At 37.7% G+C, this 26,946-nt stretch overlaps 2 protein-coding genes and 1 non-coding gene across 8 annotated transcripts in view; 2 read left to right on the forward strand and 1 right to left on the reverse strand.

Moving 5' to 3' along the window:
• Nucleotides 1-5,933, forward strand: part of GLMN (glomulin, FKBP associated protein) — a 45,137-nt gene extending 39,204 nt beyond the window's left edge. For all 6 annotated transcript variants that reach the window (XM_030868657.2, XM_060302808.2, XM_060302799.1 and 3 more), the window contains exons 17-19: nt 1,715-1,826; nt 2,623-2,705; nt 2,812-5,933. In XM_030868657.2, coding sequence (XP_030724517.1) covers nt 1,715-1,826; nt 2,623-2,705; nt 2,812-2,922 — 306 coding nt within the window. In that variant the 3' untranslated portion in view covers nt 2,923-5,933. The remainder of the gene's footprint in view (nt 1-1,714; nt 1,827-2,622; nt 2,706-2,811) is intronic.
• On the reverse strand, nt 4,076-26,797 carry C1H1orf146 (chromosome 1 C1orf146 homolog). The gene is made up of 6 exons (XM_070045164.1): nt 26,747-26,797; nt 20,543-20,857; nt 7,222-7,315; nt 5,573-5,741; nt 5,094-5,172; nt 4,076-4,415 (listed from the first exon to the last, which is right to left on the reverse strand). Exons 1-6 carry the CDS (start codon nt 26,795-26,797, stop codon nt 4,281-4,283), a joined length of 843 nt encoding a protein of 280 aa, XP_069901265.1. The 3' UTR covers nt 4,076-4,280.
• On the forward strand, nt 13,954-14,026 carry TRNAA-CGC (transfer RNA alanine (anticodon CGC)). The gene has a single exon. It is a non-coding gene; the product is annotated as a tRNA-Ala (tRNA).
• Nucleotides 26,798-26,946: the final 149 nt, after the last annotated feature.

The following is a 26,946-nucleotide window of genomic DNA, read 5'->3' on the forward strand; positions in this document are numbered from 1 at the left end:
GTAACCTCTGTAGCCTTGAAAGCCATCCGTGATATTGGCCAGTAGTAGTGGGTTCTACTTTTAAGCTTAGAGGTAAAGGGAAACAACGTTTAAAAAAGTGGGGGCGGGATAGAGAAAGGTAAAGAAAATGCTGGAGAGAGAGGGAGGAACATAAGAGAAATGAGAGCAGTGGGTGCGCGTGGTAGAGTAACATACTTGACATCCTGTGTGACTACTGGTTGAAGTTTCTGCTGTACTAATGCGTAACCCACGTTTCCATGTGAGGACAAGAAAACTTACAATTTCAATGGAAGTTTAAAAACATTAAAAAATGTTTTTTAAAGTATACAATTAAAACAGTTCATTGTTTAAAAATCAGGATAAATAAGCAAAAAGTAATAATCAAAATCTCACCATTTATTTTTGACATTATAGCGTATGCCCTTTTAGGCTTTATACCAGCAAATCTGTACATACTTCTTTTTTAAAAAAGATCATATTATATGAGTCATGCTGTAACCTTTTTTCCACTCACCAATATGTATTGAAGAACACTATTTTAACGGCTGTGTAGTTTTCCATTGTGTGGATATACAATTTACCCTGCTCCTGTTGTGAAAAATTGTCATTACTTACAACTTTTCACTACTTAAACATATTTTTATAAACATCTCTTCAGTGGAATCATTATAACATACATATTTAATTCTTCCCCAGATTAAGTTCATAGATTCTGAGTGAAAAAGTATGCATATTTTTGAGGTTTTGGATTCTTGATAGTTCCTCTCAAGAACTCCACTTTTCCTAGCAATATAGGAATAATGAGAAAGGACAGATTTAAATTAAAAGGATATATGTGACAGTGAAATTATAAATTATTCAACACAGACATGTGTAGATTTTATTTTGGAGGGCTATATATGTTAAATGTTATATACTACCTGGATCAAAATAAGTTCATTACAAAATAGATTTTCATGTGATCCAGTTCTAGTTAAGGATAACTGGATTCCTAAGTTTCCCTTTTTTGCCTAAGGTACTTTCCTTTGTAATAAGTACCTGGAAACTTAGCAATACCAATGAATTTTCTTTGTCTTCCTTCTTTTCTTTTTTTTTTAAAATTAAGACTTTATGATTCCCTTCCTGTAGTACTATAGGAGGAAATGCTCTTGGAATAAAAACCTCTAATACAAATGACAAAATAACCCTAAGCTGTCCTAGGTAGGTAAAATCTCCATGTATATTGGTCCCCAAGAAAGTCTGTATCAGCTTTGTGTTAGAAAAGTTTCCATCAATAGAGAAGAAGAATCCCCTGGAACTAGATATGTGACAGGAATATCATTTGAAAGATAAAGAGTTGAAGGGACTTATAAGGTAGAGTCATTGTGGGGATGGTTTATAAAAATAAAGAGAGATGTCTCAGACCGTGAGGATTATTTTCAAATAATTTTCTCATGGATAAAACTTCTAAGTTGCAGATCTCAAAACCAGGAGCTATCCAAATGGCACAGTAATGAGTGTATGAACAAGTTCATTTTTGTTTTGACTGGTATTTAGATAAAATAACTAGATGTAGTAATGAATGTATTATTAAACAGTCAACTCTACCTTGAAAGGCAAGGATCATGTCTTACTCATTTCTGTTTCTCCAACTGTCAGCACATGTTTAATACTAGTAGGCAATCAATACATCTTGAACCAAATAACTAATTGTTTCATTAATTCTTCCAAACAGACTGGATTATGGACAGAACTCGAAAAGATTGAGAATAATTTCTTAAAGCCACTCCATACAGGTCTTAATATGTCAAAAGCACATTATGAAGCAGAAATTAAAAATAGCCAAGGTTGGTAATGTGAAGTTTCATTTTCAGTTAGGTCTAAAAATTAGTCATATTTTTTTGAACTGTCATTTATATTCAAAATAAAGAACTTTATCTTGTACTTGTCTAACTTAGAGCAAACAGGGAACTGTGATAGCTAAGTCATTTTATTTATAATTAAAATGTTTCTTGGCAAATCTGTATGCCAGTTAACACTGAAATTGGGTTAACAAAGATTTAAACCAAACTGAAGCATATTCTGGTTTCAAACCTCAATGTCTGATTAAGAATCTAATTGTATCACAAGTATTTCTGTTTGGATGTCATTGTACTTCCTTTAGTATTGTGGGGTCCATCCCCCACTTCACCCTCTACTCAGTACAAATTATGAAAAAGAATCTTAGATCCGGAATTACTTTTTAAAGTCAGCAATTCTATTATAATAATCTTGTGGTCTTTTCCATTTCACTATTGTGGTATTTCTGTAGGCATTACTAAAAATTTTGTCATTTTTAGTGTGACAGGTATATTTCTGATTTTATATTGAAGAAAAAAGTTTTAAAATTTTCATTCATCCTGTACATGCCAAAATATTATTCACCTAAACATTTATTCACATGTTGCAGAATTTTAATATTTTTGTTTGTTCATAGCTTGATTTTAGCATATCCTGAGCTATTAAACACTAAGGCTTAATTTACGCAAATAACTGGCATTTTTTAAGTTAGTAAATGATTAAAGTAGCTTATAAATTTATTATTGAAATCTGAGAGTTTTTTTTAATGATTAACTGTGACACGATTTTTTTTTTCTCTTACAGAAGTCCAGAAGTCTAAAGATCTTTGTTCTATAACTGTAGGTAGAGAAGAGATCCCGAATATGCCTCCTGAAATGCAGCTTAAGGTAGATACGAAATTTTCCTAAGCTACATACAGCTGAAGTCTTTTCTTTTTGCTTTGTTTTGCTTTAAAGGCAGCCTTAATAACACTAATTTTTCTTGGTATTGCAGGTCCTACATTCAGCTCTTTTCACATTTGATTTGATTGAAAGTGTTCTGGCTCGAGTAGAAGAACTCATTGAAATAAAAACAAAGTCTACCTCTGAGGAAAATATGGGATAAAGTGAAAGCTCCATCCCCTAAATAAAAACTAGAAATATACTATATTTTCCATTATGTTTATTTAATACTTTTATAAAAGCTTTTCTGTAAAACACACTGATAGAAAATAAATGTAGCTTTTCTCATTTATCCGTTTCAGCAATGACACATTATGGATCAGTAGTAGTGTTTGGTTTTAAAAAGATATCTACATGGTAAATAATGCCCATGTGTATTTTAAATACTACTATTGAAAATCCAATACAAATCAATAATTTTATATTATGACTTCATAAAATGTACTGGAATTGCCTTTATTCATTCATACAGTTGTAGTGAGTTTATAAAAATACTGATACACTTTGTGTTCCAGTTAGATGCTGTGTTACATTTTAGAACTCCTAGTATCAAACTGGCTATCACACCACTAAGAGCTAAGAGAGCTTAGAGAGAAATTTTGAGTTTGGACCAGCTGACTACTTCTCTTAATTTCCTTCTTTTTCCCTGCCTCAGGAGTCTTAGGGTGCAGAGTCCTATCAATCACCAGCTCTCCAGCAGTAGTTACAATGTGAAAGCATCTGTGAAGATTAATTTTAGAAATACTGGCTGGCTTGTATTATAAAAAAGTATATATGACTTTTCCTTTAACCTAAGGGGCTAATTAGAAAATGCTGTATATTTATTTGCAATTAAATATTTGTTCATCCAACTTAATTTGTATCATTAAGAAACTGCATCTGAGTTTTATAATATATGTACCAATTTTTTCTGAACTTTTTTTTTATATACCTCATTTTTTATTGCATTTTGCAGATACTGCATTTTCTTTATTTTGGCTGCATTGGGTCTTCATTGCTGCGCATGGGCTTTCTCTAGTTGCAGGGAGTGGGGGCTGCTCTTCGTTGCGATGTGTGGGCTTCTCATTGTGGTGGCTTCTCTTGTTGCAGAGCACAGGGTCTGGGTGCACACAAGCTTCAGTAGTTGCAGCACGTGAGCTCAGCAGTTGTGGCACGTGAGCTCAGCAGTTGCGACACGTGGGCCCTAGAGCGCACAGGCTTCAGTATTTGTGGTGCGTGGGCTCAGTAGTTGTGGCGTATGGGCTCTAGGGCGTGCGGGCTTCAGCAGTTGTGGCATGCAGGCTCAGTAGTTATGGCGCACGGGGTTAGTTGCTCCGTGGCATGTGGGATCCTCCTGGACCAGGGATTGAACCCGCGTACCCTGCATTGGCAGACGGTTGCCCAACCACTGTGCCACCAGGGAAGTCTCTTTTCTGAACATTATTAAAGGAAGTAACAGAACTCCTGAAAATAAAATCATTTTTTTTAATTGTATGTATTTTATTTTAATATTCTTCCAAAAGAACATTTGTAATTGATAATTTAATTTGGGTTAAATGTATCACTACTCAGTTTTATCTTTTGAAGTGTTTTCCAAACTGGACTTTGCTCAATGATGTAAGCTTTAGTTGTTATCATTCTGTAGCAGATGCTATCTATGTGTGGTTTGGAGGTGATCTGGAAGAAGATATAAACATGCAATATTATTTGAGAAATAAGGTATTTTTACAGGGTCACATCATAAAATACCTAACATTATTTATTCAACAAGCATCAATCAGTATGGTGTATGGGTTATGAGAGTAATAGAAAAATACCTGATCTCTGTCTTTAAGAGATTTCAGATGTGCAAGCCAAAAAATAGAATACTATTAAGAATTGCTTCAATAGAGATCTGTTCCAAGTATAAGAGTAAGGAACACCTAACTCTGCCTGTGGGAGTTGGGAGCACACTTTACAGAGAAGAATAAGTATGAAAAGAAAGTGGATAACCAGTGAAGTTATAAAATAGTATGTATGCACTCTGACAGTTCATGACTACCAATATTTATACTTTAGAATTTGAAAGAAGATTTAAGTAACCAATAGGGCCAACACTGTATATATATGGCCAAATGCTCTTTTGGCCCTAAATGAGTGATCCTGGTAGTTGGTACTGGAAATAAATTGAGAAGACCTGAGAGGCTAAGTTCAGGCTTGGGAAAGAGTTGCATGTGTTGGAAATAGCAACTTCTCTGAGGGGAACAGAAGTAGAATATTTGTCAGTTCTACCGAAGAGGGTGTGCATTTTGAAGTCAAGAACCTTAAAGTGTATCAGTGTGTATGTATGTATGTCATTTTCCTCAGGTGACTTACCTTAGCTATGGTGCACATAAGATTAATAGCATTTATTGTGTTGTGTACTGGAAGTATCCGTAGGTTACTACCCAGGAATCTGGAAAAAAAAAATTCAAAAGTTAAATAGTTGATATGACTTACATCTGTTAAGTGGAAAGAAGAGACAAACCTCTTATTGTTTGTCATTTGTTTATTCATTCATGCCTGCCTTATTCCACAGAGGATTTGATATGGCTTTACAGCCAGAACTTAATTGACTAAGAAGTGTTCACTTCTGATTTAGTCTTGCTGGAGAATCCCATAAATCAGCATGCACTCTGAAACTTGTCACCCTGATTCATAGACTAGCTATTTGGCCTGCATTTTATTAAATAGGACAGGTTAACATTATAAAGTTTACCTTTTGGAAAAACATAATTCGCTTGCCTAACATAATTCAGAATCGAAGTAAATAAAATAATTTCAGGAAAATAGGTCTGTAGTGCTGTTGTCCATACCTCTGCTGAATCCTGAACATCAGTTTCCATTCCTCAGGCCCATGCAGGGCAGCAGACAGAACCAAAAAACTATTTCGGTGAATGTTAATAAACTTCTCAATTTTGGCTAGAAATGTTTCTTCAGCAGACATAAAGCATTTTTTAGCATCCATCAATAAAAATGCAACTCCTAGGAAAGGTGAGTGTAATATAAAATGTCACTTCGTCATACTGATAAAATTTTTTCTTGTAAACTCAGTAAAATCAACAAAAATAACTATAAGTAAAACATAGCTGTAAGTGTCCAGGCCCTAAACCCATAACAAATGGAAATTACCATAATGAAAGTTTTACATGACAAAATAATTAGGTAGTTCTTTGAAGTGCTCTGTATATAAAAGATTAAATATTTAAGGGAAAAACCCTTTCTTGGTCAGTAACCTTTTTTTTTTTTTTTTTTTTTTACTCTAAGGCACTGTCCACAATGAAAGTAATGCCTAATTTTAGTTACATGTTAATTTTTCATGTTATGATTTTTAAAAGCTGGAAATCAACTAAAGAAAAGTTGTTTTAAGCAAGCCTTTAGTTATTTCTTGGAGAATCTTTTATATCAGAACATAAACTATAAATTAAAACAGTAAGCAGATATCTAGGATCTCTGAAACAGTATCAGGCCTATAAGAATGGTCCAGAAGGGAAACAATCTACTTAGCTCTTTAAAAGATGAGGGGAGGACACAATCTGAGGAAAGCTACTATGTGATTATACTAATTGAATCAACCTGAGCTAAAAATTTATATAATATCTCTGAACCTAAATTTCTTCATCTGTAAGGTTGGAATAATAGTTCTTTGATAGGTTTGTTGAAAGGATTAAATAAGAGAATGCATATAGGGCTCTCTATTCAACCGGGAAAGATGAATTTGAGGTTGGGCCATTTTCAGCCTGGAGGTCTATTTCTAGGAGCTTTTGAAAGTGCCTGTCTTCCAAAATCTCTGCTAGAGTACAGGTCTGTTTGTAACCATCCTAATAAAATCCTTCACCTCCATGTTTTTTTTTTTTATCACTTCTGTCATTTTCCAAGCACAAGTGGAGCTGCCTCCTTCCCATGTCCCTAGCTTTCTCATATCCTAATCTAATTCCTTCCTGTACTTTGCCCATGACTCACAGTTGTACAGTTTTATGATTTCAGAAACATTTGTCCCCATTTGTTTCCTTTAATTAGTATTTGTTTATATCAATATTATGTTCAGCAAACTCTTGTACAAAATTATGAAAAACATTCTTCTATATTGTTTTTGTATATGGATTTTGACCAATATCGTGATGTTGGCCTCTGTTAATATGGGTAATATTTTAAGTATTGACTGTTGCAGAGGGTGGCTTTGTTCTATTTTCAACTTCGTTCCAAAGCAAGTAGTTTGTACCATCCTCTACCAGACTCCACTGGTTCAGCTTTAGTTCAACAATTGTAATCTAAAAAGGAATATATTTTGTAATTGGCCATATGTACTGCTTTTGCAGCAGTAACAAAGTTTTATACATTTACCTCTCCCAAAAGGTAACACCTTAAGCTTATTACTTAGTTACTGAACTACCAAATTATTAGAATTTACACTTACTTATTTATTAAGAAACTTAAATCAAGGAAGTTAGCAAATATACTGTACCAGAAAGAGAAAATATAATTGATCCATTTTCCACTGAATCTGAATACCGAACCTTATGGCTTCGATTTTCTAGGGCGGTTGCAACTTCATAACTCTTAAAAAAATTTTCAGAAATACAAACTTAAGACATGTTTTAAAGAGTTTAATTAAAGCTAATCAAAAAATTAAAATAAGTTTAATAGCTTCTTTTATAACTATACCACTTACAGATTTGATCATCAACAGAGATACCAAATGTGCTCTCTATGGAGAAAAAAACTTTAAAAAAAGGTAAAAATATTTAGTTTTGAAACACACTGTGGTTTGGAAATGAGTTGTGTACTAGTTACGTTACTTAGGGAAGAAAATAAGGACAGTATTAAAGAATTAAACTATAAGAGCAAACACAAACTTCTCTTTGAAAACTTGAAGATGGATTCTGACATGCATTAATGTATAAATAGAAGGTGTATGGTGGTGTGTTTCTTAGATGGTTGACAGAACCATGAAGTGCCATACACAGTACCACAAGGAGACAACCAATTCTCCAATTCATGTTTACATTACAGTTACTTTTAGTATACTTTTCAAATGTTTTAAGCCTTAGGTGAGTTAGAAAACATGAAGACAGCAATAGGACTTTTGGTTTAAATACTAAGCGTTTCAAAATTCATCTAATTTCCTATTCTACCCACGTAATTAGATATTGCCCAAAGCACTAAAATAGACGTGGTTTATACTATTTATGAATTGGTTAAAACTCAAGCTTGTTAGTCTCCAAGTAGATAAAAATCCCTTATATAAACTTTATATTTAGCTTCAGAACATGTATATTTTAAGCATACTTAAATATATCTAGAATATCAAGTATTCTAGATATAGAATACTTGATTCCCTTCCTTCCTAAAAAGAGTATTTTATGGTACTCAAACAGATCCTGACCTAGAGTTCAATAAAGACTCTTCGCATGAGTTTTCTTCTGCTGTTTTAAAATTACACATTGAGTCCAGTGATGGCAGATTAAGTAATTTAGGCCAACCCTCCTGCTGAAGGCAACTAGAAAAGCTGGAAAGTTTAAAAAATCTTGAATGCATCAGAGAGTTAGCAGGATAGTGAAAACTTACAGGACCAAGACCTATACAGAAATTCAAAGATAAGAGATCAGCACTTAGGTGATTTTTTTTCCTGAGGGCATCTGTCAGTTCAGGAAGAGAGATGAGAGGCTGAACAGAGCTTTTGACAAAAGTAGAACAGCTCTCACAGGGGCTGCCGCCTAGCTTCAAACCATTTCAATCCTTAAAATTGTATTAAAGTGATACTGTATTACTAGTGCTCCCAAGTACCTTGCAGAAGCACTCCCTAGAGGGACCCTTCTCAATTAGGTCTCCTCATTTCAACTACAGAACAAAGAAAATTATCTGAATGATTATTTTCTCAATTCTCACATAACTAGTATCCTCTAAATGAACAGGAGATAAGCTCCTTTATTACATACAATAGAAGCCTTAGGGCTTGGGTTGCCAGATTAGCAAATAAAAAAATAGAACATCCAGTTAAATTTGAATTTCATATAAACAACATAATTTTTTGATGTAAGTATGTCCTGTGCAATATTTGGGATGAACTTACACTAAATTCATTGTTTATCTGAAACTCAGATTTAACTGAGTGTCCTGTATTTTATCTGGCAACCCTGCTTAGGACATTAGAGGTTTAATTCTCTCGCAGAATTAAGTTTTCTCTAGAGGAATGTAAAACTATTCTAGGCCTCAAATTATTTCCACAAACAATTTTTCAAATACAAATTCCAACACACAGTTAAAAATAATCAGACATTCAAAAACAAAATTACATGAAAGAGAACTATGAAAAACAACAGGTAATAGAATCAGTCATAGGGGATACATATAGTAAAGATACCATGTATATACTTTAAAATAGCTGTTTACTATGTTCAAGGAGATGAAAGGCAAGGTTAAGAATTTTGGCAAAGAACCAGAAACTATATAAAAGGATGTAACAGATATGAGTCAGGAAAGTTTCATAAAATTTGAGGCAAATCTTTTTTTTTTTTGCGGTATGCGGGCCTCTCACTGTCGTGGCCTCTCCCGTTGCGGAGCACAGGCTCCGGACGCCCAGGCTCAGCGGCCATGGCTCACGGGACCAGCTGCTCCGTGGCATGTGGGATCTTCCTGGACCGGGGCACAAACCCGTGTCCCCTGCATCAGCAGGCAACTCTCAACCATTGCGCCACCAGGGAAGCCCGAGGCAAATCTTTTAAATGGAAAACAGTTTATTAAGCAGACAAGTGAAAGAAGAAGACAAATGTGAGAAGAACGTAGACAGAAAACATAGACAAAGGCATTCAGACCTGAAAGTATGATTCCTTTAAGTGTGTTAGTTGTGTATGAGTCAGTTAATTTGGAGACAGTGTTAGGAATAACTGATGGCAGATAATTAGGACCATGTATGCCACGCTGATGAATTTCAATTCTATCCTATCCAGGAGCCAACTAAGAGAAGTATAAAGAAAATAGAAGAAAATAGTAAAGTTAAAATTAGAAAGTACTGAATTACAAAAAAATAGGTAAGTTCAAGAGTTAAGTTTTCAACATAACAAGGAGCTAAGACTAGATTTTCCAAATTATGTTTTATTAAATATTAGTCCCATGAGATATTAAAAAATGTTCCTTATTCAAATAAGACTGGGAAACACTGAGGGAGACCTTCAAGATGGTGGAGGAGTGAGACATGGAGATCACCTTCCTCCCCACAAATACATCAGAAATATATCTACATGTGGAACAACTCCTACAGAACACCTACTGAACGCTGGCAGAAGACCTCAGACTTCCCAAAAGGCAAGAAACTCCCCATGTACCTGGGTGGGGCAAAAGAAAAAAGAAAAAGCAGAGACAAACGAATAAGGATGGGACCTGCACCACTGGGAGGGAGCTGTGAAGGAGGAAAAGTTTCCACACACTAGCAAGCCCCTTCGCGGGCAGAGACTGCGAGTGGCGGAGTGGGGAAGCTTCAGAGCCATGGAGAAAAGCGCAGCAACGGGGTGCAGAGGGCAAAGTGGAGAGATTCCCGCACAGAGGATCAGTGCTGACCAGAACTCACCAGCCCAAGAGGCTTGTCTGCTCACCCACCAGGGCGGGTGGGGGCTGGGAGCCGAGGCTCAGGCTTCTGAGGTCAGATCCGAGGGAGAGGACTGGGGTTGGCTGCGTGAACACAGCCTGAAGGGTGCTAGTGCGCCATAGCTAGCCGGGAGGGAGTCCGGGAAAAAGTCTGGAGCTGCCTAAGAGGCAAGAGACCATTGTTTCGGGGTGCACGAGGAGAGGGGATTCAGAGCACCACCTAAACAAGCTCCAAAAATGGGCGTGAGCCGCGGCTATCAGCGCGGATACCAGAGACAGGCATGAGATGCTAAGGCTGCTGCTGCAGCCACCAAGAAGCCTGTGTGCAAGCACAGGTCACTAGCCACACCTCCCCTCCAGGGAGCCTGGCCACTGCCAGGGTCTTGTGATCCAGGGACAACTTCCCCTGGAGAACGAACGGCGCGCCTCAGGCTGGTGCAATGTTATGACGGCCTCTGCCGCTGCAGGCTCACCTTGCATTCCGTACCCCTCCCTCGCCCCAGCCTGAGTGAGCCAGAGCCCCCGAATCAGCTGCTCCTTTAACACCATCCTGTCTGAGCGAAGAACAGACGCCCAGGCGACCTACACACAGAGGCGGGGCCAAATCCAAAGCTGAACCCCAGGAGCCGTGTGAACAAAGAAGAGAAAGGGAATCTCTCAGCAGTCTCAGGAGCAGCGGATTAAAGCTCCACAATCAACTTGATGTACCCTGCATCTGTGGAATACCTGACTAGACAACGAATCATCCCAAAATTGAGATGGTGGACTTCAGGGGCAATGATATATATATTTTTTTCCTTTTTCTCTTTTTGTGAGTGTGTATGTGTATGCTTCTTTGTGTGATTTTGTCTGTATAGCTTTGCTTTTACCATTTGTCCTATGGTTCTCTCTGTCCATTTATGGGGTTTTTTTGGTTTTTTTTTTTAGCATAGCTTTTAGCACTTGTTATCATTGGTGGATTTGGTTTCTTGGTTTGCTTGCTTTCTTCTTTCTTTCTATTTTCTTTTCTTTTTACTATTATTTTTTAATTATTTAATTAATAATTTTTATTTTAATAACTTTATTATATTTTTCTTTCCTTCTTTTTTTCTCCCTTTTCTTCTGAGCCGTGTGGCTGACAGTCTTGGTGCTCCGGCTGGGTGTCAGGCCTGTGCCTGTGAGGTGTGAGAGCCAAGTAAAGGACACTGGTCCACCACAGACCTCTTGGCTCCACGTAATATCAAACGGCGAGAGCTCTCCCAGAAATCTCCATCTAAACACTAAGATCCAGCTCCACTCAACGAGCAGGAAGCTACAGTGATGGACACCCTATGCCAGTCAACTAGCGAGACAGGAACACAACCCCACCCATTAGCAGAGAGGCTGCCTAAAATTATAATAAGGTCACAGACACCCCAAAACACACCACCGGACGTGGTCCTGCTCACCAGAAAGACAAGATCCAGCCTCTTCCTCCAGAACACAGGCACTAGTCGCCTGCACCAGGAAGGCTACACAACCCACTGAACCAACCTTACCCACTGGGGGCAGACACCAAAAACAATGGGAACCACAAACCTGCAGCCTGTGAAAAGGAGACCCCAAACACAGTAAGTTAAGCAAAATGAGAAGACACAGAAACACAGAGCAGATGAAGGATCAAGGTAAAAACCCACCAGACCAAACAAAACTGAGAGGATCCTCATTTAGATAATTTCTAAATTATATTCTTCAGATAAAAAATAAAATGATCGAAAATGGAAGGTCTGAGCCAAAAGAAGAAAAGAAGAGCAAAGAAAGTAACAAAGACATGAGTAAATCTAAACAAATGCTAACTTTAGAAAATAATAGCACTTTGTTGAGTTAAAAAATTGATAGAATTAAACCGTATATGATAACAAAATATAATACAGAAAAGGGTGATTGGAATTAGTGTTCTAAGATTTGTTTGTCATTTAAGAGGAAGATAAAAATAATTATTTACTTTGGATTTTGTGGGGCTAAGTATACATGTTAAATTTTCTAGGGTAACTATTAAAAAACATAAATAGAGCTGTTTAAAGCCAGCTAAGAAAAAAACTATTCAAAGCTAGTTGAGAAAAAATTACCTCAAAGCTAGTTAAGAAACTAGCTAGTTTCAAAGCTAGTTAAGAAAAAAATGAGAAAAAATTACCAATCAATACAAAAGGAGGCAAAAAAGAAGAGAAAAAAGAAACAGAGAAAAGGTGGGACTTCCCTGGTGGTCCAGTGGTTAAGAATCCACCTTCCAATGCAGGCGACACAGGTTCGATCCCTGGTTGGGGAACTAAGATCCCACATGCCACAGGGCAACTAAACCTGTGTGCTCTAGAGCCTTGCACACCACAACTACTGAGCCTGCACACTCTGGAGCCCACACGCCACAACTAGAAAGAAGCCCGCGTGCCACAATGAAGAGCCTGCGCACCACAATGAAAGATCCTGCATGCTGCAACGAAGATCCCACATGCCCGCAACTAAGACTCAACACAACCAAATAAATAAAAAAATAAATAAATAATAAGAAAAGAAAAGGTGGGACAAAAAGGAAAGAAAAAAGAAAAGAAAGCACAAAACAAGCACATTAGCATGGGTTGCTGTCTCCCTCTCTCAAAATCAGTCTGGAAAAGCTAAAGAAACAAGAGAGAAATATGGATTCCAGAAACCTAACAAAAAGAAGCATGAAAAATTCCAATGAACCTTGAGGCTGTCTTAAATGGGTATTTGGTATGGTGCTAGATGGCTAAAGCCAACAGAGCAAAGTGCAGCTTGAGGCAGCAGTGAATGGATAGGGTGAATAAAACAGATCGTATTCAGAGTCTTATTCTAGCCTCTCTCTTTACCATAGAATAATCATTTCTTGCCCCTTCATTCTAGACATTAGGTGGTGTCCATAAGATAAACATCAGGGCAATGGAGAAATCCTGTTGGCTGAGGAGTTAAAAACAGTTGTGGACTGACCAACTGCCCTCAGGCATTCAACTCCCATTCCCTCCGCATCCAAACTGTAGGGAGACAGCCTCCTCCCAAGGCCACTAAGTCTAGACAGATCAGTTTCTGTTGTTTACCTTTCAAAAAACCTTAAGTAATATATATGTGCATATGCATTGTTCCTGTAATCACTTAACATCTCTATTAGAATAGGCTTAGTGAGAAAAAAAAAAGGAACTTAGAAAATTTCCAACCTTCAAATACTTAGAGAAGTAGGAAAATGGATGCAGGGACATTCATAATTTGTCTTTAAAACACATTTTAGATTATGTACTTGCCGATTCACACAACTTTGGATAATCAAGCTAAAGATATTTAAAAATATTGTTCTATTGCTTTTAATTTTAAATTCAAGATCAATGGCCCAAATGCCTCTTTTACCTTAAGCGATGAGCTAATAATAATGGTGGTTGTCCATTTAATTTTTTCTTTTCCATCACTTTCAGCCATCTCTCTGTATCAAACCAGCTTCTAGTGGTGCCAACAATCTGAGAAAAATAAGAACAAAAAGAACACATAGAAATGTTTGCTTGATGAATGAGTAAATTACAGAAAGAAATAAAATTAGGGTAATGGAGACATTCTAAAGAATATTTGAAAGTCAAAATTTGACACTGATGGGACTTCCCTGGTGGTCCAGTGGTTAAGACTCTGCACTCGCAATGCAGGGGGCCTGGGTTCCATCCCTGGTCTGGGAACTAGATCCTGCATGCCGCAACTAAGAGTCTGCATGCCGCAACTAAGGAGCCTGCATGCGGCAATGAAGATTCTGCACGTGGCAACGAAGATCCCATGTGCCACAACTAAGATCTGGTGCAGCCAAATAAATAAATAAATATATATTTTTTTAAATTGGGACTTCCCTTGTGTCACAGTGGTTCAGAATCCGCCTGTCAATGCTGGGGACATGGGTTTGATCCCTGGTCTGGGAAGATCCCACATACCACGGAGCAACTAAGCCTGTGCACCACAACTACTGAGCCTGCGCTCTAGAGCCCATGCACCACAACTACTGAAGCCTGCATGCCCTAGAGCCCGCACGCTGCAACTACTGAGCCCATGCACCACAACTACTGACGCCCGTGCGCCTAAAGCCCGTGCTCCACAACAAGAGAAGCCACTGCAATGAGAAGCCTGCGCACTCTAACAGAGTAGCCCCCACTTGCTGCAACTAGAGGAAGCCTGCGCACAGTAACAAAGACCCAACACAGCCAAAAAAAAAACAAAAATTAACACTGAAAAAAATCTGTCTTGTTATACATTAAGCTCATTCAATATTATGCTTCCTATTAAGAATTATTAAAAGCAATGGTTCCCATTTCAGAGCATTAACTTAAAGAAGGAAGACCCAGCATTTCCATGAAGTCTTCTCTAATGATATTTCAATTTTTGATCTTCTTCCAAACTAGTCCACAGTAGACAGTTTATAAACATTTTGTTATTTGATTTAATTGGCATCCACAAACCAGGCTTTTCCTTCCAGCAGAGGCAGTTTGTGGCAACAAGAGGAGAGAGAGGAAACTGAAGTGATTCAAACTTGATAATAAAATTAAAGGCTGCTCAGAGTAGAGACATAACTATCACAAAACAAAAGGTCAGTTAGAAATGGAATGAGAATGTGTATACACACATATTTAAATATATATATCTTATGAGGAATGCTCAAAGGAAAACACAAGAAATTTCACACTGAACTTCAGTTTGGCCTGGATTTTGAGCAACAAATGTGAAAAGGAAAAGAAAGTATTTATATAATTTTACACTTTAGGAAATTCAGGCTGAGAGAGGATGGTAGCAAAGGTCATATACACCTACAGAGTGAAAATGAATGGGTTCACTTTGGGCAGAATGGACATGTTAACAGTATTAAGTTTTCCAATCCATGGACACAAGATGTCTTTCCATTTATTTGTGTCTTCTTTCATCCAAGTTTTGTAGTTTTCAGTGTACAAGTCTTTCACCTCCTTAGGTAAATGTATTCCTAAGTATTTTATTCTTTTTGGTGCTCTTGTAAATGGGATTATTTTCCTAATTTCCTTTTCATATAGTTTGCTGTTCCTATATAGAAATGCAACTGATTTTTATATGTTGATTTTGTATCCTGCAACTTTGTTGAATTGATATATTTGTTCTAACAGTTTTTTTATAGGATCATGTCATCTGCAAACAGGGACAGTTTTACCTCTTTCTTTCCAGTTTGGATGCCTTTTATTTCTTTTTCTTGCCTAACTGATCTGGCCAGGACTTCTGGTACTATGCTGAATAGAAACAGTGAAAGTGGGCACATCTGCCTTGTTCCTGATCTTAGAGGAAAATTTTTCACTTTTTCACATTTGAGTATGATATTAGCTGTGGGCTTGTCATATATGGCCTTTATTATATCGGGTAATTTTCTTTTATGAGTGAATAAGCTCTAGAGATCTGCTGTACAACATTGTACCTATAGTCAACAATAATATATACTTAAAATTTATTAAAAGGGTAGATCTATACTATATTTCTTTCCACAATAAAAGAAAAAGAAAAAAAGTGAATGAGTCCAATGTTAGATCTATTCCTTTTTCCTCTTCCTTTTTCATTAATACCATGTTTATTACCTCTTGCCTGAGCTACTATATTTACCTCCTAACTGGTCTTGCCTCCTTTCAAATCTATTCTACAAACTCTTCCCAAATAATTTTCCTAAAACTTAATTTATAACTAGATTACTCTTCTTTTTTTAAAAATTTATTTATTTTTGGCTGCATTGGGTCTTCATTGCTGCGCGTGGGCTTTCTCTAGTTGCAGCAAGCAGGAGCTACTCTTCGCTGTGGTGTGCGGGCTTCTCATTGCGGTGGCTTCTCTTGTTGCAGAGCACGGGCTCTAGGCATGTGGGCTTCAGTAGTTGTGGCACACGGGCTTAGTTGCTCCACTGCATGTGGGATCTTCCTGGACCAGGGCTCAAACCCATGTTGCCTGCATTGGCAGGCAGATTCTTAACCACTGTACCACCAGGGAAGCCCATAGATTACTGTTCTGTTCAGAAAACTTTAATGGCTCTCTAAGGCTTAAGAAATCAAATCCAAATTCTTTAGCCTAGTATTCAAGCTCCTCTCCCCAAAGACTGATGCCACGTTTCCTTTCCAGAATTACTTCCCACTAACATGGGCAGCTTCACTGACATGCAATCTGTGGAGTCACACAAGGCTCCACACTTAAAAGGATCCTGTACTTGTCTTATTGCTACTATCCCCTATTGCTGTCTTGAAAATGTTAATTTTTAAACAAGAGATCTTATGTTTTCATTTCACACTGGCCCTGCAAATTATATAGTCAGTCCTGCCCATTATACCAAAGAAACCCTATACTTTCTCACCTCACTACCATGCCATACTATTTTCTTCCATCTGAAACAACCACCCTGATCTCTGCCTGCCAAAATTCTACTTACCTTTTAAATACTCACTTTATTTACATCACACTCAAAATGATAAATTACATGCAAATTAAGACCACAAGGAGATACCATTTTGTACGCATGACAGCCTTCTTAATTAGGGTTCTGGGATATGAAGCTCTAATGCCCTAAGACAGGGGTCAGCAAGCTTTCTTGTAAAAGGCTGGAGAGTAAATATTTTAGACTTTGTGGGCCATACAGTCTCTGTTGCAGTGACTCAACTCTGCAATTGTAGTGTGAAAGCAGCTACAGATAATAAGTAAACAAATGAACATGGCTGTATTTCTTAAAACTTTATTTATGGACACTAAGATATAAATTTAATATAATGTTCATGTGTCACAAGTATTATTTTTCTTTGATTTTTTTCCAGTCACTTGAACTAGAACTATTCTTGGCTCCAAGTGTGGAGGGCCAGATTTGGCTCATGGGCCGTAGTGTGCCAAGCCCTCCCTAAGACATCCATGATATGACTTTACTTTTCTTCTGTACATCTAGAATGGTACTAGTCACCTACCAACTTTGGTAGAATTGAGAAAATAATCACTCAAACCATGTTCTACAGGTTTAATTCTCTCATAGAACCCCTGTTGAGAATAGCTGCATTAGAATGACAAAACTTAGAATTAAAAAAAAAAAAAAACTAAGGATAAGGATATGAAGCAACAAGAACTCTTATACATGGGTAGAGTGCAAATTGATATAACCATTTTGGAAGATGATTAGGCATCATTGGGGTAGATAATCTGTGAGGGGCCTTTACTGTCTGCATGTTTTTGCTGGGTATGTAAATATAAGCCCCTGATTACTCTTTATCCGGGCCATTTTTCACTTGCAATAAACATTGAGGAATGAGGCAAGCAGGCTTGTTACTACTAATTAACAAGTGTTCTTCCCTTCAGTGTTTCTCTCTGTTAACATAACCAATTGAATGTATATTCACCTAGGTTTACTTATGTTATTCCCACACCCCTGCGGAATTTGGGGGCCAGAGGAACGAACAAGAACCTGAAACTTTGGTTACTGCTTCTGCCACAAAATTTTAAAAATCTTTTGTTTCTGATCCAGGCATCTTTTATCTTCTGCCAGCATTAATAAAACGGTAATAGGTTAGCTTGTTAGGTTGCAAGTAGAGTAAAAAGACCTTTCACAGTTCTTGACAGGCATTATCTATTAAAGTTGAAAATACACATAAATTATAACCCAGCAATTCCAATCCTAAATATATACTCAAAAGAAATGCATGCAATGTGTACTAGGAGACTTGTATAAGAATGTTCATAGAAGCATTTTTTTTTACTTTATTCCTCATACTTTTGTTTAAATTTTTTTAAAATAAATTTATTTATTTAATTTATTTATTTTTGGCTTCGTTGGGTCTTTGTTGCTGCGCATGGGCTTTCTCTAGTTGCAGCGAGCAGGGCCTACTCCTCGTTGTGGTGCACGGGCTTCACATTGCAGTGTAATGCAATGTGCAGTGGACTGTGAAGTAGAATCTCAAGTTTTCTGTAAATCTAAAACTGTTCTAAAAAATAAAGTTTATTTAAAAAAAAATCCTACCTCTCCTTCAAGGCCCATTAGAAATTCTGCCTCCTGCAAGAAACTATCTCTGTCTCCCTCAAACTAAATGAGACCTCTCCTTCCTCAGAATCCACCTTACAACACCTGTTAAGCACTTCTCATATTTTGCCCCATAAAATTATTTATAAACGTAGTTCATTTCCCCTAGATCATAATCTCCTTAATGTCAACCAAATTTATAATCTCCATGTTACTTAATACAAAATTAGTTTAAAGCAAAATTTAGAAACCAACTAATCCAAGTGAAAGTAACGTTCAGTGATGGTGAGCTAATATTTCCTAAGGCAATTTTATTCTCCTTTTGAACAATTCTAATAATTAGAAAGTTCTCCCTGCTGGGTTGAAACCAGCTGCTCTATAATTTCCTCATTCATTGCATGAATGAATGAATGACAAGTTAACAGCTCTATGAGAGCAGAGACACCTGTTTTATCCAATACTGTACCTCCAACACCTGGCACAAAGTATATACTCAAACTTTGTTTATGAATGAGTAAATGGCTGTCTGGGGGAAGGACTGAAATTTTTATTTCCTCCCATACAACTTAATTTACTGTCTAGCTAATAACAATCCACCTGATAATACATCCACAAAACATACAAGCAAACCTCATTTTATTTTGCTTCCCTTTATTGTGATTTGCAGATACTGTGGGTTTTGTTTGTTTGTTTTGATTTTTTTTTGACAAATTGAAGGTTTGTGGCAACCCTGCCTTGTCAGACTATGATTAGCTTTTTTCTTTTTTATAAATATATTTTATTTATTTATTTTTGGCTGCCTTGGGTCTTCGTTACTGCGCACGGGCTTTTGCTAGCTGCGGTGAGTGGGGACTACTCCTCGTTGTGGTGCATGGTCTTCTCATTGCGGTGGTTTATCTTGTTGTGGATCATGGGCTCTAGGCTCACGGGCTTCAGTAGTTGTGGCATGCGGGCTCAGTAGTTGTGGCACACAGGCTTAGTTGCTCCGCGGCATGTGGGAATTTTCCCGGACCAGGGCTCGAACCCGTGTCCCCTGCATTGGCAGGAGGATTCTTAACCACTGCGCCACCAGGGAAGCCCAGACTATGATTACCTTTTGAAAAACTACTTTAAAATGAAAGTACATACATTATTTTTTTAGATACAAAATGCTACTGCACACTTAACAGACTACAGTATAGTATGAAATAACTTTAATATGCACCAGGAAACAAAAAAACTTCATGTAACTCGCTTTATTGCTAAGGCCTGGAACCAAACCCTGCAATATCTCCAAGGCATACCTGTACAGTCATTTAAATCCTCACACCCCTCTATACAGGTTTAATAAACAATTTTAACTAATTTAACTAAACTTAGAAGGTTAACTAATTTTATGCACTAATAAGTGAGAAAGGAATTGGGGTCGCAGACCCCCAGAAGCGTACTATTAACGACTGAGAACGCGTCAGATAAACAGGGCTGAGGCAGCAAGGTTCCCTCAATCTCTCTGGGGAAACGCTCTTAGACTAGCAACCAAGCCCCACTCATCGCTGATTGTGAGCCACTCACCACACCTCCAGGTGGCCCGTTCCCTCATCTGCAAATCAGTCTGGACCCAATGGCCTCTTAACGCCTTTGCCAGGTCCAAGGCCCTAATATTCTGGGCTTCCGTCATTACGGTTTTGTCTTTCCCAAGTTTTCAAATTTAAATAAATTTAACATTGCACAACAACCTCCTGTACATCGCTAACCCGTTCAGTCTCCTCCGTCATCAAGTGGGAGTCTGGCCTACAGTGGTTTTCATGGCCTCTTCGATTCTTTTTTTTTTTTTGCGGTACGTGGGCCTCTCACTGTTGCGGCCTCTCCCGTTGCGGAGCACAGGCTCCGGACGCGCAGGCTCAGCGACCATGGCTCACGGGCCCAGCTGCTCCGCGGCACGTGGGTTCCTCCTGGACCGGGTCACGAACCCTTGTACCCTGCATCGGCAGGCGGACTCTCAACCACTGCGCCACCAGGGAAGCCCCTCTTCGATTCTTTTTAGGACTTTCTCCCGCTCTCGGGAGTGGGAGGAGGGGAGAGGTTACGAACACCGCCCGAAGTCAAATATAAATCCGAGGGGTGGAAGACAGAGCTTCGGAAAAGGAGGCACTTCTACAATCCTACATGAAAAACCCAAGAAAACCCCTTTCCACACAATTCCCAAAGGAAGAAAAGGCTGGGGAGGATCCTTTCTCACCCGCCAAAGCCCTGAGGTAAAGATCTGATCTCGGCACGTGTGAGGAAAAACCACACTGGAAAAGAACCAAGAAAGAAAAACGCGAAGAACCACGTTCTCGGCAGCCTCATCCCCAAGGCTGCAAACACACCTGATCAGCACGGCGTCCAGAACAGCTTCGCTGCTCCCACACTTCCAGAGCCTTTCGCGAGAAGCTCCGCGGGCGGAGCCAGAAGCCCAGGCGTGTTCTCTGCGCTCGGCTGCCTCGGCCCCGTCTGCTCGCAGGGCTTCTGCGCAGCCGCAGACCCCGTGAACCACGGCCCGGCGTGACCCGCTCTTTAGAGCGTAAAATTTGCTCCAACCGGTAAGAGATTAAGAAAAAGCCGAGGGATTTTTCATGTTAGTTTGAGTTGCCTGCAGTTGATTTTTCACAATTTTCTTAAATTCAGGCTCAATTCTTGTAGTACCACTGTGAACGTAAAATCAAGGTGACCTCTGGTTTATCCAAATTATGGTAAAAATACATTTTCATTAATGGCCGTAAATGTAACTTATAGAGGCCTTTGTATTTCCTCTTGGGACTCCATTTTTTTCAGACCTAACTGAAGCTCAGCAAGTTATTAGGCACTGGTGTAAAAATTCAAAAGTAAAGAAAAAGAAAAGCCACCATTTACCTAGAGCCTAATGGCTAGAATGCAAAACTATTTGTGTCTTACTTTATAAAATATGGGGGAGAGTGCTCCAGGAAAAAGTCCTTTGGTGCACACTTGTAATGTGGATTAATTATTCCGAGGTAGCCCTTTTGTAAGTGTGGAGTTTCCTATAACAGATATTATAATTCGGTGCCCTCTTTTGCTGCCTCTGGACAGTTTGTTAAGTCATGGCAAAACTTATTACAAGAGTCAGGACCTGGCTGGAGCCACACCTTCTGGGTTTGAGAGCTCAAGGAATTGAGTCAGCAGCTGGTGTGGGCCGGAGGACTCTCCTTGGAAGGTCCTCATGTTTCAGAGCAGGCTAATAGCAAAGGGGTAGGGGAGACATCCAAGATTAAGCATCGGAGGGTCTCCGTGGGCTGAGTGCAGGACAGCAGTTCCCTCTCCAACTGTGATACTACAAGGAGACTTGGCTGGGTTGAGAGCAGAGACTCCAGTTGTGGTAGGGAACCTGGCAAGTGCAAAGAAGGGTCCATTCTGGGGAGGGTACTGAAGTTCTGGGCAACTCACCAGAGTAGGGAGGGAAAGGAAAACTAATCTTATTGAGAACCTACTCTGTACCAGGTACTATACCAGCTGCTTTACATACATGATTCTATTAATATTCTCCATAGATGCTGTAAAATTTATGTTATTCTAATTTTAAAAATGAGAAAACTGGAGCTCATAGAGATTAAGTTATTGGGCATGATGATATAGCTAGTGAGAAAAGGGCTGGGCTTCAAACCTAAGTTGTCTAGGCCACATCCCTACCTCTACAGCTTTTTCTTAAAAGCCAGTTAGGCTTTTTAAAATTTCCACCATGCCGCAGAAATTGCTCTTGTCAAGGTCCTTGCTAAATTCAGCAGTTTCAATACTAATTTTACTTGGTCAATCAGTATCATTTGTTGCAGTTGATCACTTCCTCCTCTTGGAAACACGTTCTCCTTTGGCTTTCCCACAGCATGCTCTCATGGTTTTCCTCTAACCTCACAGGCTACTTTGCAACATCCGTTATTGTTTTTCCCTCAATACCCAACCTCTTGGAAGCACCCCAAGTGCAATCCTTGGACCTCTTTTCTTATCTGGCTATATGGTTGACCCTTGAACTGCATGGGTCCATTTATACATGAACTTTTTTCAATAAATATACTGGAAATCTTTTTGGAGATTTGTGACAATTTGAAGAAACTCACAAACTGTTAGCCTAGAAATATTGAAAAAATTAAGAAAAAATTAGGCATGTCATGAATGCATAAAATATATGTAAATATTAGTCTATCTTTACATAGACATGAGTGATATTTAATGTAAAATTAATAGTGTTAGTTTTCTTACTGTTCTATAACTTTGCTTTCAGAGTTATATTACCGTACAGTATGCCTCTTTCTCATAGCTGGAGAAACTGCATATCAGCCTATTATCACAGGTAAGTGTGTCTTTTTAAGTAACAATGTTTCCAGTATTGTATTATGACTATGACTGCAATAATGTATGCCATAAACATTTTTTAATGATTCATTCATTAGCGTATAGGCTAGGTTACTGTGAAGCAATTGTATCAAAAACATTAGGCTACCATAGAACAATCATATTGCTGCTTCTTTACCAATGCATGAATTGTTATACTTGTAAATAAAAATTAATTTATTTTTCACATTATCTTTTCAGTTTTGATGTCTAGTGTTAGTAATACATACAACATCCACAGTGTTTTGTATCATGTAAGACAATATTGATGTAGGTACTGACAGGTGACTCATCTTGTAAACAGATGATGGAAACTTGCTGTTTCAATAAATACTGTACAGTACTGTAAATGTGTTTTCTCATGATTTACTAAATAATATTTTCTCTAGCTTACTTTATGGTAAGAATACAATATATTATATAAAATATATGTTAATCGACTGTTCATGTTATTGGTAAGGCTTCCTGTCAACAGTAGGCTATTAGTAGTTAAGTTTTGGGGGAGTCAAAAGTTATGCACAGATTTTTTTTCTTTACTATATTTTATATATTTATTATTTTTTTTAAATATCTTTATTGGAGATAAAGATATTTCTTTACCATGGTGTGTTAGTTTCTGCTTTATAACAAAGTGAATCAGCTACACATATACATATATCCCATCATCTCCTCCCTCTTGAGTCTCCCTATGCACAGATTTTTGATTGTGCCCCTAACCCCTGTGTTGTTCAAGGGTCAACTGTATTCACTGTTGTGATCTCATGAACTCATGGCTTTAGATGTAATCTGTATGCTGACAAATCCCAAATTTCTATCTCCAGACTTAACTTTTCTCCTGAACTCCAGATTGGTATATACAACTGCCTATTTAATATTTCCACTAACAGACATCTCAAATTTCACATGGCAAGACAACTTTTAATTTCCACCCTGCAAAGCTGTACCACCCAGTGTCTTCCCCATCTCTGTTAATAACTCACATTTTACCTATTGTTAGATTTAAATACCTTGCCTCTCATTTACCCCATCTCACCCATCAGGAAATCTTGTTGCCTGTCCCTTCAAAATATATCCAGAGCCTGACCACCTCCCTTGTCTTAACCACTATCAACTCTCACCTGGATTATTGCATTAGCCTCTTAACAGGTCTCCTTGTTTATGTATGCCTTGCTCCCGAAAGTATTTTTCAACATAGCAACCAGGGTAATCCTCTTAAAACAGAAGATGGATTTTGTCTCCTCTCTGCTTAAAATCCTCTAATGGCTCTCAGCTTTCTCAGAATTAAAGATAAAGTCCTTATGATGACCTACAAGGCACTATGTGATCCAGTTTCCCTATTACCTAGCCAACGTTTTCTACTACTCTCTCTCACCTGCTTCTACTGTTCCAGCTACATTGGCCCCCTTCCTGCTTCTCATACCTGCCAGGCATGCTCCTGCCTCAAGGCTTTTGCATCAGCTTTTCTGTCTGAAGTGCTCTCCCCCGAGATATATTCATAACTCACTCTCCTCTTCAAATCTTAGCTGTCAACTTTCCAGTAAAGCCCACCCACCCTGACTTCCTTATTTAAAATTGGAACCACTCTTGATCTCTCTTAGCCTGCTCTATGTTTTTTTAATAGCATTTGCCACCTTCTAACATACTATATAATGTGTGTACTTATTATGTTTATTGTTTATAGCTGTTCTCCTCTCACTGGGATGTAAACTCCACAAGAAAAGGAATTTTTGTCTCTTTTGTTCGCTGATGAATCTCTTTCATCTAGAACAATGTCTGGTACCCATTAAGCACTAACAAATATAGTCAAATACTGAAGTGTCATTCACTCTCACTTATAAAGTTCCTTCGGGCTTATGTCTCAATGATAACATATCAGACTTCATTGAATTTTAGTAGCCATGAGATGAATAGTACCAATGGAGGCCTCTATTTTTATTAAAATTCTTACCCTTATTACTTTTAGGCTTGAACTAATTTATTTCAAGCTTTGGTCTTCTGGGTTAGGGCTAACTAGTTTGTCTGAGAGATATTTGCTAGAAATAAAAGTTCAACAGTTAATCCTGATAATGAGTTTTTATTCAGGAGGCTTATGTATTACCACAATTCAGTCATTTATGGAACAGATAAAGCTGTTTAAGTTGTCTTTTTAAGGGTGTCTACAAGATTCAGACCCAAATATATTGAAACTGAATACACAAATATATTTGGCAACTCTATAACAGCCCAACTCCCTGATTCACTACTCTCTAGAATGCCTACAAAGAAATATGTTCAATTTACATTTCTGTTTAGTGTCAGAACATTCCTAATTCACCAGCTGTGAGAAAGTTACGATGAAAAATTAATTCCATAAATTATTGATTCCTGGATTGAAAATGTAAAATTCAACTTGAAAGCATAGAATCAATAAGAAATAGATATTTCATAAACCTTGCAATGCCATACTTCCACATTAGTTGCAGAGTGACAACCTGTTATGAGACTGCAAAAATATGTTTTTTGTGAGATGCCTCTGTTTCAGAAGCAACAACGAAGCCTTGAATCTACTTAGTGGCTTGAACACTTGGATAGATCTAAAATAATTAATGTATTTCAGTATTTTTTCCCTTTTAGTCAATTGCAAATGTTGAACAATCATTTTCCTTTGAGGCTCCACTGCACATTTTTTATGTTATCTGCTTCATTCTTGATGTTCCGACCTTGATGTTGTAGCCCATCAAAAGGACACACACACACACACACACACACAGGGAATTATAGAGGAAGTTGGATGAAAGAAAAGTGGCTGTTTTCAAATAGCCCTTCACCAGTTTTCTTTGATATGAAAAACTGACACAGTACTATATTCTCAGACCCTGACCAGGTATAATTCTTAAAATCATTGGATTTAGACAATTTATTGTTTTGGAAACAACAGGATCAATTTAATTAAACCATCGGATGTTTTAAAAACATCCAAAGCTTTTCTGTTTCTAAATAGGTTTGAGTATGAATTTATATGACTTAGATAATAAAAGCAAACATTCAGTTCTCTACTTACGCACTGAGAACAAATTTTGCACTCTCTTACCTCACTGGTCCTATTTGTCCTCTTTGACCTAAATCTCTCCTGGTTCTCAGCTGTCTCTCGTGGTAATCCCTTGTGCTGCTGTTGGTCTAATGTGCTTATTGAGCACAGCTGTAATTCAGTGATGACTTCCTCAAGGTTTAGATATTTCGACAGATTATTTTTAGCCTCAGTTTGCAGTCATAACGTAAAAGCAACTAAGATGAAAACTGAACACACCAGCAAACAAGTAAGTCTGACAACTTAAAAATCCGTAAATTTATTTTATTTTATTTATTTATTTTTTATTGTATATGTGAACTTTTACTGGGAATTTAAATTCTTGTTTTATAGTAGTGTGGATTAGTGAATTTTTTCTATTTTTTTAAAATTTTCTCCAAATTTTTTGTCAGTGAGCCCATAGCTGATAATGAATATTAAAACAAACAAACAAAAACCAATGTAGAACAAAAATAAATACCCACCCAAGGACAACAACAACAAAAAATCAAGACTTAATTTGACTATAGTCTGTAAGGTTAAAAGAATGGAAAGAGAATATAAATAAATTTGGTCAAATAAATAAATCATCCTTCTAGTAAATATGTATGTTTCTTCTGAAAGAATGAAAGAAAATGCATATAATACCATCTTATTTTTTGGTTTTTTTTTTGTACAGCAGGTTCTTATTAGTCATCCATTTTATACACATCAGTGTATACATGTCAATCCCAATCTCCCAATTCATCACACCCACACCCCCACCCCCCGCCGCTTTCCCCCCTTGGTGTCCATACGTTTGTTCTCTACATCTGTATCTCTATTTCTGCCCTGCAAACTGGTTCATCTGTACTATTTTTCTAGGTTCCACATATATGCATTAATATGCGATATTTGTTTTTCTCTTTCTGACTTACTTCACTCTGTATGACAGTCTCAAGGTCCATCCACGTCTCTAGAAATGACCCAATTCCGTTCCTTTTTATGGCTGAGTAATATTCCATTGTATATATGTACCACATCTTCTTTATCCATTCGTCTGTCACTGGGCATGTAGGTTGCATCCATGACCTGGCTATTGTAGATAGTGCTACAATGAACATTGGGGTGCATGTGTCTTTTGGAATTATGGTTTTCTCAGGGTATATGCCCAGTAGTGGGATTGCTTGGTCATATGGTAATTCTATTTTTAGTTTTTTAAGGAACCTCCATACTGT

This window comes from Globicephala melas, chromosome 1 (assembly GCF_963455315.2).
Source record: "Globicephala melas chromosome 1, mGloMel1.2, whole genome shotgun sequence".
NCBI lineage: Eukaryota > Metazoa > Chordata > Mammalia > Artiodactyla > Delphinidae > Globicephala > Globicephala melas.

Excerpts from the sequence above, each read along its gene's own strand:
- C1H1orf146 (XM_070045164.1), bottom strand. The coding sequence starts at position 26,797 with ATGGATGCAACCTACATGCCCAGTGACAGACGAATGGATAAAGAAGAT. Across the intron at positions 5,173-5,572 it reads ATGTTCAGGATTCAGCAGAG|ATTCCTGGGTAGTAACCTAC; the intron begins GTATGGACAACA and ends TTTTTTTTCCAG. Across the intron at positions 4,416-5,093 it reads TTATGTGCACCATAGCTAAG|ATCACCTCCAAACCACACAT; the intron begins GTAAGTCACCTG and ends ATCTTCTTCCAG.